This window comes from Komagataella phaffii, chromosome 4 (assembly GCF_000027005.1).
Source record: "Komagataella phaffii GS115 chromosome 4, complete sequence".
NCBI lineage: Eukaryota > Fungi > Ascomycota > Pichiomycetes > Pichiales > Pichiaceae > Komagataella > Komagataella phaffii.
This window is the reverse complement of record NC_012966.1, coordinates 35,200-47,903: the sequence shown is the minus strand read 5'-3', so window position 1 is coordinate 47,903 and position 12,704 is coordinate 35,200. Positions and strand designations below refer to the sequence as shown.

The window sequence follows — 12,704 nt, the reverse complement described above, 5'->3', positions numbered from 1 at the left end:
AACGAGTCTGTTGTCTACAAAATAAGATAAAGTCACCTATGCGACTCGACACTTCCAATTGGCATTGTTGTCCAATAAAGGTAAGGATGCGCCCAAACACCAGCCCAACTCATTATCCTTGATCTTCTTGGCTGTATGCAATTCCCTTGATAGAGGAATCTCGTAGCCAGTATGTAATAACGCTACCATGAAAGACAGGTCAAGGCACCAAAGAGGTTCGTTTTCTAGCTCGTGAACACTTTCTGGCTGAAATAGGAACTGATTCCAGAAGGAAGATCCTGAACACACCAACTTTGTTATATCCTTGACTTCATCCAACGTAAAACTGGAGGGGAAGCCTAACGGTTGTAATCTGTCATAAAAAAATGAAAAGATGTACATGTCTCTTGTTGTTTCAAACTGGTGAGTTAGAGATGGCTGGTAAATTCCATTGAATGAGCAAGATTTTGTTTTACACTCCAAATCTTTGTTGAGCACTGTTTCTGCCAAGTAGCGACATTGAGTAGCTGAGGTGCTAGCTAGTTCACTAGATTGATCATCCCTCAGAGGGGACACGAAATCAACAATATAACTATCTCCATTTTCTAACTTCACCTTCACATCTGAAGCGGTAACAGCCGGTGGAAGACATGGATGGACTAATGTTTGTTTTGTGGCTGGTTCTTTGCCTTTACTGTCCAACTTTTCTAGCTTCGTGTTACCATTCTTGAGGGCAGTTTCTATTACCAAAGCATTGATCTTTTCACGGCCCTGCATCAAGCCGTATCCTAGATGAGAATACTGATATAGGGTGAAATGTCGTCCCCCGAATTCAATCTCGTACTTGTGTTCGCCAGGGAGCATTTTCTCTCCTTCTTTGGGCTCAAAAACGATTTGCGTGGAACCACCGCCAAGATCAAAAACGGCAACCGTGGGAATTAACTCAGCAGATCCAATATTTCCCAGCAGGTAGTTTGTTGTAATCCAAGCATAGACACCTTCATCACTTCCTTCCATGATGGCTACACCATCACCTTCAACAACAGAGAACGGGTATTGTTCTTCCAGGTAGCTTCGTACCTTTTTCAAAATATTATCGGACTTCTCTGGTCCTAATAAACGCAAACCAGCGGTAGCTTTAACGGAAACTGGGGTGCAAGCTTGTTTTTCTTTGGGTACAGCATCTACAGCAACTTTAAGCAGTGGATCCAAAGACTTTGCAGCCCCAACAGTATCGGTATCGAAAGAAGACAATCCTGGCTTTAACATCTCAAATGTTTCACCCAATAGTTTAGGAGGCGAAAAACAGGTATCAAAGGAATATACGTGAACTCTTGAACCACTGGAACCCGCGTCGATCATCACCACGTATTCTGTGCCACAATCAGATGATGAACCGTTCTGCACCGATGAGGTTGATCCTGAGACACCAATTGAGTCTTCAGATCCAGGGTTCTTTGAGATCACTTCACCGTCAACGTTAGGTGTTTTTGGTGTAACAACAGGAGTAGTTTTGCCGGGGTAAATGTTCTCACCCTCGTCTTCCAATCCATGGATAACACGTCCTCCTGATCCAGTGCTGGGTGTTTTCATCTTTGGGAGACCTGGATTTCCAGAAGAAGGGTTCGCCAGCAAAAATAAGAACAGTCCAAATACGAAAATCCCAGCAAAGACATACTTGGAGTGTCTTGTAGAGAATAATCCTGACATTTGATGTATTTGTATGGGCGTTCAAACGAAAGGAGCAAAAAATCTTGACCGTTCCTGAGATTTTTCGTCTGGCACGTAGATCGCGCGCGACGATAAAAAGAACTAGAAATCTTCCTTCAACCAGTGATGTCCAGGAATTCAGAGAAGGCAAACTCCCTTCTTAACAGGTACCATAGACAGAAAAATGTTCTTCCTGTCACAGGAGATGCTAGGCCAAAAAGAGTGCAGTCTGTGAAAGACTTGCGAGTAGCAGAAAAATTTCGATTATTGTGTGTCCAGGAGATTTCGCAGAAGATATCGAGAATCAATGACGTCTCTCTCAATGATTATCAGATACGTGATTTAAATGATGAATTGAACAAATTGACGAAAGAAAGATTTGCCTGGGAGTATCACATCAAGGAATTGGGTGGGCCAAATTACATCCTGAATTCCAACAAAGCCATGAGCAGCGTTAATGTTGACTCAAGTGGGTACAGGTATTTTGGACGAGCTAAAGATCTTCCCGATGTTAAACAGATGCTGGAGGCAAGGAAGAAACATAAAACTGAACAAGAAACACAGATACAAGTAGCAAAAGATAAAAAACTGCGTTTACGTCTTTTAGAAGAGTCAAAAGAAAAACTACCTCTATCCTACTTCGGAGTGGTGAACACAACAGTTGAAGAGACAAGTCACACTGATGCACAGGGCCAGGACGAAGAACTCCTGGAATACGAAAGCAGACTAACAACTGAACGCAGGCGGAAACTGAACGTTCAATTTAGTGGCGCTTCTACAAGATCTGACGACGAAGTTTCCCTTCTACACCTTAAAATACCGGAGAGTTCAGCAATTGAGAAATACATTATACAAAAAAAGAAGGAAAAGCTCCTATCCAGTCTTTAGTAGACAAATTTTTTGATAATAAACCGTATCCATCCCTTCACGGTTACCGTATAGTCTTTTTCTTCTTCCCAAATAATTCGGTCAATTTCTCTCCGACCAGAATCTAAATCAAGTTGGTCTAGCCTTTGAATTGAGGTTCTCCGCAATATTTTGTATCCAAAATAACAAACGAACAGCAGTATTAATGATCCATAACTGGTGAAAAAGAAAGTAGTGGACCAGTGACCGTTAAGGAACACCACGAAGCCAGAAGATAGTACCAGAATTGACCCCATACAGAATCCAAAATAGGCCAGATACGGTTGAAATGGTGATCTGTATGGGTAGTTGTCATCGTTTCTGGTTATGATGTCGGGTCTCAGCTGTAACCCATAGTAAAAACGAATAAATGAAAGGCACATGCCAGTCCACACAATTAGTCCCGCTGATGCGCAGATACTTAGGTACCTTGAAAAAACTACCACAGTGTTTTGCTCCACAGCAAAAAATGCTAAGGTGGAGAATGATCCTGTAAATAGAACGCTAATATACGGAACACCTCTTTTTGAGCAGATTCCAAAGACTTTCGGTACCTTTCCTTGAATTGATAGGTAGTAAAGAGTTCGGGATGACGCATACAACTGAGATGATCCTGCTGTGAGTGCAAAGTATATTAAAAACGCATTTAAGACGGCTGCAAAACTGCATAATCCCGCACTCTGTAGAGCGATAATCCATGGAGATTGGTTACCATTCGAAAATCCTCCCCATTTCAATAATGTAAAATGGCAATTGTTTCCATTGTTCCTGTCCATCACTGATTGTATATCTTGTTGTTCCTGTGAGTCCGCTGGAGCACCCCCATCGGTATAAAACCTAAGTAACCGAGGATCTCCTGAGTTGATGTTCAGTCCAATGACGAATATTGCCAGCATGTAAAAAAATATAATTCTCCAATATATGACTTTAGTTGCAGCTGGGATAGCTTTACGTGGATTTTGACTTTCTCCTCCTGCGATCAACACAATTTCAGTCCCAACATATGAATATGCTGCCAGTACGCAAGCTACAAGAACAGAGCAGAATCTACCCAAGTTCCCTCCAATTCCATTGAACGACCCCAGACCCTTATCTGCCAAGTCAAAAGTAGGTCGAAACGGCCCATTCGATATGAACTCTGTTCTATTCGTTTTGGAAGAATCCCAATACCGAAAACCAATGTATTCGTGGCTTGGTGCAACGCCTCCAGCATTGAGGACTACCATGAAAATGATCAACACCAGCAATGCTAACACTTTTATAATGGTTGAAAAGTATTCAACTTCGCCGTAGACTCTAACATCACAAAGATTTATTGACACAATGACCACAATGAAAAACACAACCCAGGCTGAAGTGGATGGTCCAGGGACATGAAGATGTTCGTAATAACTTAGCATAATCGTAGCCGCAATGATCTCCGTTGGAAGTCCTATTGTGTATGAAAACCAGTAACCAATGCCTAAAGCAAACCCAAAGGCATCGTCTACAAAACGAGAAGCCACGCCACTCACACCACCACATAGAGGTAATAGCGTAACCATTTCACAGAAGGATAACATCGTTGCTAATACAACCATTCCCGTAATCATGAAACCAATTAAACATCCCAGAGGACCTGCAATACTAAAGCCCTTTCCAGAAGAAAGAAGGATACCAACTCCTATAGTTCCGCCGAGGGCAATGTTAAGCAAGTTTCGGGTTTTCAGCTTTCGTTGAATATCGTATCTTTTCGGCTTATGGTACCACTCTGATACAAAGTTCCTTCTGGACACTGGAATGAATCCTTTCTCCACAGACGAGACATCATCCTGAATAGTCTCAAAGTTCTTTTCCAAGTCGATAGGAACATTCTCGTTCCATTCGGTTTCATTCAACGGTATGGTCTTGAACGAGTTTGAGTCAGACTTCTGGTCCCAGGTGTCAGACGATCCAACGACACGAAGTCGATGATTGGATTTCTGTTGAGAGCTTAAAACTTTCGACACTTTGGAACGCAAACGCTCCTCCATCAAAGTCTCCTTATTAAACTTTTCAAAGTCGCTTGCAAACTCTCTCTGATCTTGCTTTAGGTGCATACCAAATAAATTGGTGAAGTGCAGTTTATCGACATGATTTAGATCGACTGGATCAGTTGCCTCCAGGACTTCTTTCACCAGCTCAGTATCTACTGACCGCAAGCTGGTACTATCGGGTAGGGTGCTAGATGAGGAGCTACCACGATTCGGGAAAAGATCATCTTGATCCATTTTCCGTCAACTTCGTAGCTGTTGTAATTTGTAATGCTTGGGGGATGTAATTTCTAACGAATTTCAGAATGAGATTTTGTGAGGAGAGTCTCAACAGATAAAGGATGGAGGAGGTGGGGGGGGAGACTGCTGATGTTCAACCTGATACCCACAGAGGTGAAACATCGGACATCTTACATCCCTCGTTTCTTTTTCTAATTTGGCTGGCAAGGATGCAAAATCAAAGGAAACCAGGTTACATCCATTGGAACAGTCTCGTAAATAAATAAATAACTTCGTTAAACCTACAAAGCGTGCCTCTTTTCGATCGGTCTTTTACCTAGCTATATACAAATAAAAACCAATTTGTCTAAAGTATTCGTAAACCTATTTGGTGGCCTTGGCCAAGTAGGTAATCAAGTCGTTTCTGTCCTTGGCCTTCTTTAGACCACCGAAAGCCATCTTGGTTCCTGGAATGTACTTCTTTGGGTTCTCCAAGTAGTCGGACATGGTTTGCTCGGACCATTCAACTCCCTTTCTCTTGTTGGCATCGGTGTAAGAGTATCCCTCAGCCAAACCAGACTTTCTTCCGAAGACACCATGCAAGTTAGGACCAACTTTGTGTGGTCCACCAGCCTCGACAGTGTGACATTGCAGACATCTGGTCTTGAACAAAGTAGCACCTTTCTTCTCTGAACCTTTTTCGTATGGAGCTGGCATTTTTGTGTTGAATTGAATAAATAAGTCGGGGTGAACTTTTTTTTCAGTTTCCACGGGAAGGGAATTATTTATATAGGACAATTGAGTTCCTACATTTTCCGATTTCAAATTCGCGCGATTTTATTGGCTCTTGTGGGAACTCTGAGATCGGGCGATCGCGGACAGGTCTTATGTAATCTGATAGCTTACAGTTAATTCCGATAAAACAGAGGAAAGCGTGGTTTGGGGAAGACGTGTCAAATGATATGAGTAGCTGGTATGCCAAAACGCATGCTGGCTTTAGGGGTGTACATGCTTGCATTAGATTAATTTTTTTTTTTTTTTTAATCCTTTCTGGTTGTAGGTTTTGCCAGTGCAGAAGTTGTCGTTGAACATGTCAGTGAAGAAAACGCTAATTTAAACTCCGCTCACTAGTTTGAGAAGCCTTAGCTATTTGGCCAGTTCTACTAAACAACCTAGCTCGACCAGAACCTTATAATATGCTGACAGGCAACCAGGATCGTACGCCATCTGTACGATATTGTGCTTCATCTTGGAAGTGCCTCGAAATTTGAAGCCTGTAACAAGAAAAGCCCCGCGGCAGCACGGAGACTTGCCCACTATTGACGAAGCTCAGTTTCCTCACTTGATCCTCTAGTCAAATTGACCAAGAATTGGCCCCCCTTTTGGATTAATGAAACGAATGCTAATATATACTGCCGTAAGTGAATCGAAATGCTACTCCTCGGTCTGGTCCAAGCCATCGTTTCAAGATGTAAGGCATACTCGTTATAGAAAGTTTTAGACTGTCAAAAACCTTATTGACGGTGACTTGTTTGGTGGTATTCGTGATGCCATTTCCATTAGTGTTAATAAGTGGATCATTTCTGAGGCGAGTTGAACTCAGAGGAAGTCCGAAAGAACCCGATCAACTTTCTCCTTTCCAAGAGGGCGTATTCCGTAGAATTAATGTGATCTGATCGAGATGACTGTGTGGTGATGAGCAAAGTCTCATTACTGCTTATGAAAAAGCTATAATGCAAGTTTAAACTTTCAGAGCCCCGTCATTAATAAAGCCCCCAAAATCAGTGTGATATGAATTTACGGCCCTTCAGCTTAGTACTGATGCCCTCGAAGATCAACAGTTAAGTAAACAACTACCGATAGCCTTACCACAAAGTGTCTCAACTCTTTTGAACCTTCAGCCCATGCCCTATCATTATGTTAAGTTTGCAGCTACGAAACTTGTAAAAATAATGGATAGTTGAGGCCTGAAATCTTGACGATAACAGTTATAGGTTTTGGTATTTCCTGGGTAGCATTTGACTGTCAACCATAATTTTTGGAACCTTTTTGTATAAACAAACTGTTTTGCTTCGCAGTAAGCAGCACTTCAGAAAAAGAGCAAATTCTTTCTTTTGACCATGAGCAGGAGAAAATGGTGCTTTTTCTGGTACTCTATCTCACTATTCAATATTTGTGAGGAGACACATTTAAAAGAGCAAGTGGAGTAAAATTTGTGTTGCGTTGCATTTGGCCTTGAAGTGAAGTCTCATACATGTGACCATATAATAATACTGCAAGAGCAGAGAAATGTTTGGTATTTTGATTCATTGGTTTTGAATTCTATCACAGCAGGCAAGACTTTCGACGTCTGGAATCCAACAGATGTTTTCTTTTGCCGGCCTTCAAAACTATGTTTTACTTTTTATTGCAGGCACTCTTGTGAAGAACAGTCTCTGTTAGCCAAATATGAAAGGTAGCATATTTCCCTCTTTTTCTAACTGAATTACTCTGCCAATTTGGGAATCTTTCAATTATTGCGTCCTCCGTTGAAATGTATCGAAAGTTAATTCAGGAGCTGGAACTTTTTGGTTTAATTTTGTAACTACTTAAATTCCGGACAAGCGTTCTATGCAAGGAGACTTGGAAACGATTCAGGTCAATTTGGTCAAATTACCGTTTCTGGTCCTGTTATTCGCTTATTCTTAACCGTGACCTCTTGACCTCTTGGCAGTACCTATATCCGTTATACATGTTTCCAAAACTTAAACCTATTTGAAATCAACGTAGAGTGTTATTAGTGGTTGCGCATTCGCGGACAATTCTTCAACTAAATGAATAGTCGGCAATAACCCAATAGGGCGGTCCCAACAAGAAATTTTCTATGATTCATTCGGCTGCATATCTTTTTGACCTAGATCTTCTGCAGTCTTTTCAAGAAAGTCACCGAGTTGTGATTGCGAAAGTCTTACTTATACCAAAATGACCGGCTGTTTTTGGTCCATGCTGATGCAAATTTTCATTGTATTATTTACTGCCTGGGTTGTGTTGCTTCTTCGTCGTATTTATGATGTTCACAATCTAAGTGCACTGGCACTCAAATCTCTCAAATCTCAAATTTTGATAGAATAGGAGATGTTGTGTGTTGCCATGACGTTTCAATATGCATCATGTATTTGTAATACGTGCTTGACTCTAATGCAATATCCATCTTTTCGAGAGCGGAGCGGACTTCGCGTCTTCTCTACATGTATATGATTCTACTTTGAGTTGCCAAAATTGATTTTATCTTATGCATAGATCTTGTATAGCAATGCTAAAAACACGAATATTAAATAAATTGTTGCAATAGAGGAAGAATAAAAAACAAGAGAGGAACAAAACCGCTAACTATAATGATGAATGTGATCACAGCTGCATTTTTTGTATTTGTATTCACACGATAGCTTGATTGCGTCCTATCCAAAAAAAACAGGATTTGTAACTAGTCTTTATGAGTTTTTTAATGTGGAAACATCAAATGCGTAAGTGAAGACTTATGTGCGCTACTGATGCAAAGAAAGAAGGTTCCACGTACACCCTAACATATAGCTAAATAATCTTCAATAAAACTAAAAGGATTCCGACCACCAATCACGGACCAGTATACCATACATTTCAACGGATCTACAAACTTCTTTTTGCTAAGGCTGAATAGCCTTCGACTCTTGCAACTCTGACTATGTTTTGTCTCAACAATCCAACGATTTTTCTACATATCTCCAAACTGCTCCATGTCAAGCAAAGTTTGCAATAAAATATCCCGAGGTAGGAGAATACAGCCCTCTAATTGTGACATGCACTAGTTAGGAATTATCGGACAGTTTAGTTTGTAACTGATCATCCCTGCTGGAGCGAGCATCAACAACTTTGGGACTGTGGTCAACCAATGTCTCGTCAAATCTAGCCCATCCGCCTGTATACCAGATAATAATTGCTCTGCTACCATCACATCATTTATGACCAGGACAGTTGCATCAACAAAACTCTCTTCCCTTCGGATACTACACTAGGAAACAAAATCGTGTGGCCTGCAAACTTTTGGAAGACCACCACCCAGACCTGAACCAGTATCTACAATTCTACTTACATTGTCCCACCAAGTGGCACTGAGCTAAGACCTTTGATCGTCAAAATTCCATATGTTCCAGATACTGATGTAACGACCGCCCAGAGATGCACTGGTGTCTACAAGGCTACATGCATTGTTCCTCCACCTGAGACTCATCTGAGCACTGTTACTATTTGAATCACTTTTGATTACTTTAATAATTTTTCTACGTTTGCTAAGACGAACATGAACACTGGTTCAATTCAATATCATCACCTATGTTTCTTGATGCTTACCTTTATTTCCTGACTTTGGTTTGATTCTTTACTATCTACTGTCATAGCTTTGAATTATTTTTCAATTTAGTTGTTCACTTTAGGTTTTATCTCAAGAATATGGATCTAACAATAAGAAAGCTCGTTTCTGCTACCTTGGGCTTAGGCTGTAAAATATGTTAAACGTGTGATATTCGATTCTAAACTTAACAGGCAAGAAACTGCTTGCATTCCTGTAATCATCATTGTGCAGCCCATACAAACCAAGTACAAAGATAGTTATCTACCTTTTGAAATAGTTTTTTCTTACTCTCTTACTCTCCAACTGACTTGTCAGGCATTAAGCGTATCGTAGCATAAAATGGTAATCATTCTGGTGCGAATGAAGGATGCTAGATGCTAATGGACTTCCTAGGCAGGCCTCTTATTGTTTGAATTTTGATAATTGCTGCGTTTGAGCACTTTGAAGCGTATAATTGTTACTTCTGGGGTTAATTATATGAATACTGATGCTATGTAGCTGTAACAGAGTTTCATCGTTCATTGCAAATACTTTAAACTAATGGTCTCTTTTTCCAAGCATGAATAACAGACACTCCCTGATTCTACAATGCCTTTTCTATGTATGTCTCCCCAATGGAACAAAGTTGTAAAATTATTGTAATAACTTCGGTGGGTGCATGCAACCATTGTGTACCCGTCGTTTCAATTGAATCTCCCAAGTCTGGAAATGTTTTAACCGATGACTGTAGGAGACGACTGAAGTCAAATTGGGCAACGTTCCTTTTCTGGTATCGATTTGCCAACCACATCACGCACCTTGCTTTTACATATTCTGTCATGCATGGCTTCGCTTCCAGAACTAAATTAATACATAATCATTAAAGCGCCATACTGTAATTGCTTTTTATCGCGCACCTTCTGGAAAGGGTCTCAATAATTAAGTCGGGAATAGCCTAACAGAGAAAGCGTCCAAATAAACAATCATCCATGATTCACTAGAGCGGCATAAGATTTAAACGCCAACCTATTAATTTTCCAAGCGATTAGTTATCAAGATGAAATTAGAGCATGATATTTTAATTTCAAAATGGAATAACCTCTTTTTGGCTCACGCGTGATAATTTTTCGAACAGTGTTTTTTGTATTTTGGCTTAAATTGCTTCTTCATAAGAATATCTGTATCTTTGTGAAATGCGACGCAAATCTTGTTACAGTATTGGGTGTATATTCCATGCCGCAAGTTGCTATGACATTCTGGAGTTCGCGTGCTTGCTTGCTTTCATCAGCGTTGCAGCATGCAACTTTTGGGGAAAACGTGGCATTCGCGCCGTCCCTACATGTCGATTCGACTCTACACAAACGGCTTTGGCTGATGCAAAATCTCCGTACTAATTTATTAGGTACGCACGGCAAACCAAAGCATTTATTTTGCTTTAAGATGTGAAAATCATACGATTCAATCTGCAGGATTCATGCGACCAAGCTTCGATAAAGGTCAAAGAATTGGGAATGGAAACTTTTAAAGAGGTACTATAAATATAAACCTCATGTCCTCTGACTACTACTGAGCCAGACATGAAGTTACAATTGCAATCTTTTGTATTCTTTTTGCTCAGCGCAGTGAATGTGCTGGCTGATGATTCATATGGTTGCTCTATTGCAACCTCTCCAAGATCAACCGGATTTGTTGCTAATCTCTATGAGTTTCCTAATATGGCAATATCCAATGCGGAACTCAAGACTTATGTGCGCTACCGATACAAGGAGGGAAGGTTGTACGACACTATTTCCAATATAATTAGCCCCTACTTCTACTACCAAGGTCAGGGAGCAAATAGTGCCTACGGAACCTTGTATGGACGCCCTAACGTATATCTTTATAATTTCTCGATGGAATTAAAGGGATACTTTCGACCACCAATTACTGGTCAGTATACCATTGACTTCAACGGAGCCAATGTCGATGATGCTGCAATGGTGTTCTTTGGTAAGGCAGGAGCATTTGACTGTTGTAACTCCGATTATATTTTGCCTGAACAATCAGCCGAATACTCCTTGTATTCTGTATACCCTCATACTGCTACAGACCAAATCTTATCTGCAACTATTTATCTAGAGGCAGGAAAATATTACCCTCTAAGAGTGACATATACAAACATAGGAAACATTGGATCCCTTGATTTGAGAGTAGTTCTGCCTAGCGGAGCCAGCATAACTTCACTTGGGGCTTTTGTATACCAGTTTCCCAACAATCTTAGTCCAGGAACGTGCACGCCAGATGTGGAATATTTTACTACTACTACCCANNCGTGGACTGGTACTTACGAGACNACNTANACNGTNCCACCNANNGGNACNNAACCAGGAACTGTTATNATCGAGACNCCNGAGAGTTACGTNACTACNACCCAACCATGGACCGGCACTTACGAGACTACTTACACNGTNCCNCCNANNGGNACNGANCCAGGAANTGTTATNATCGAGACTCCNGAGAGTTACGTAACTACNACCCAACCNTGGACNGGNACTTACGAGACTACTTACACCGTCCCACCNANNGGNACNGANCCAGGNACNGTTATCATCGAGACTCCCGAGAGTTACGTAACTACNACCCAACCNTGGACNGGNACTTACGAGACNACTTACACNGTNCCNCCTNCNGGTACTGANCCAGGAACTGTTATCATCGAGACNCCTGAGAGTTACGTAACTACNACCCAACCNTGGACNGGNACTTACGAGACNACTTACACNGTNCCNCCNNNNGGNACNGAGCCAGGAANTGTTATNATCGAGACNCCNGAGAGTTACGTAACTACTACCCAACCGTGGACTGGTACTTACGAGACCACTTACACGGTTCCGCCTTCAGGTACTGAGCCAGGAACTGTTGTGATTGAGACTCCCGAAATTACTGATTGTGAGGCAGTTTGTTGTGGAGCAGTGCCAACATCAGACCCACTTAGAAGGAGAGACGTTTGTGACTGTGAAACTTTCTGCTGTCCAGGAGATACAAACTGTGAAACGTACGTGACCACTACCCAACCATGGACCGGTACTTACGAGACCACTTACACCGTNCCACCAAGTGGAACCGAGCCAGGAACTGTTATTATCGAGACCCCTGAGAGTTACGTAACTACNACCCAACCATGGACCGGCACTTACGAGACTACTTACACCGTCCCACCTACCGGTACTGAACCAGGCACCGTTATCATCGAGACTCCCGAGAGTTACGTAACTACCACCCAACCATGGACCGGCACTTACGAGACTACTTACACCGTCCCACCAAGTGGAACCGAGCCAGGAACTGTTATTATCGAGACCCTCTGAGAGTTACGTAACTACCACCCAACCATGGACCGGCACTTACGAGACTACTTACACCGTCCCACCAAGTGGCACCCAACCAGGAACTGTTATTATCGAGACCCCTGAGAGTTACGTAACTACTACCCAACCATGGACCGGCACTTACGAGACTACTTACACCGTCCCACCAAGTGGAACCGAGCCAGG

At 41.7% G+C, this 12,704-nt stretch overlaps 4 protein-coding genes across 4 annotated transcripts; 1 reads left to right on the top strand and 3 right to left on the bottom strand.

The window, feature by feature from the left end:
• Positions 1–36: 36 nt before the first annotated feature.
• PAS_chr4_0021 (Guanosine diphosphatase located in the Golgi) lies at positions 37–1,689 on the bottom strand (the record flags this gene model as incomplete). Its single annotated transcript, XM_002493381.1, has 1 exon — positions 37–1,689. One exon carries the CDS (start codon positions 1,687–1,689, stop codon positions 37–39), a length of 1,653 nt encoding a protein of 550 aa, XP_002493426.1.
• Positions 1,690–1,815: 126 nt separating this feature from the next.
• On the top strand, positions 1,816–2,577 carry PAS_chr4_0020 (Component of the spliceosome complex involved in pre-mRNA splicing; the record flags this gene model as incomplete). The annotated part of the gene is made up of 1 exon (XM_002493380.1): positions 1,816–2,577. The coding sequence occupies one exon, from the start codon at positions 1,816–1,818 to the stop codon at positions 2,575–2,577; it is 762 nt and encodes a 253-aa protein (XP_002493425.1).
• On the bottom strand, positions 2,574–4,844 carry PAS_chr4_0019 (Component of the SPS plasma membrane amino acid sensor system (Ssy1p-Ptr3p-Ssy5p); the record flags this gene model as incomplete). Its single annotated transcript, XM_002493379.1, has 1 exon — positions 2,574–4,844. The coding sequence occupies one exon, from the start codon at positions 4,842–4,844 to the stop codon at positions 2,574–2,576; it is 2,271 nt and encodes a 756-aa protein (XP_002493424.1).
• A 366-nt stretch (positions 4,845–5,210) lies between these two features.
• Positions 5,211–5,543, bottom strand: PAS_chr4_0018 (Cytochrome c; the record flags this gene model as incomplete). The annotated part of the gene is made up of 1 exon (XM_002493378.1): positions 5,211–5,543. The coding sequence occupies one exon, from the start codon at positions 5,541–5,543 to the stop codon at positions 5,211–5,213; it is 333 nt and encodes a 110-aa protein (XP_002493423.1).
• Between the last annotated feature and the right edge of the window lie 7,161 nt (positions 5,544–12,704).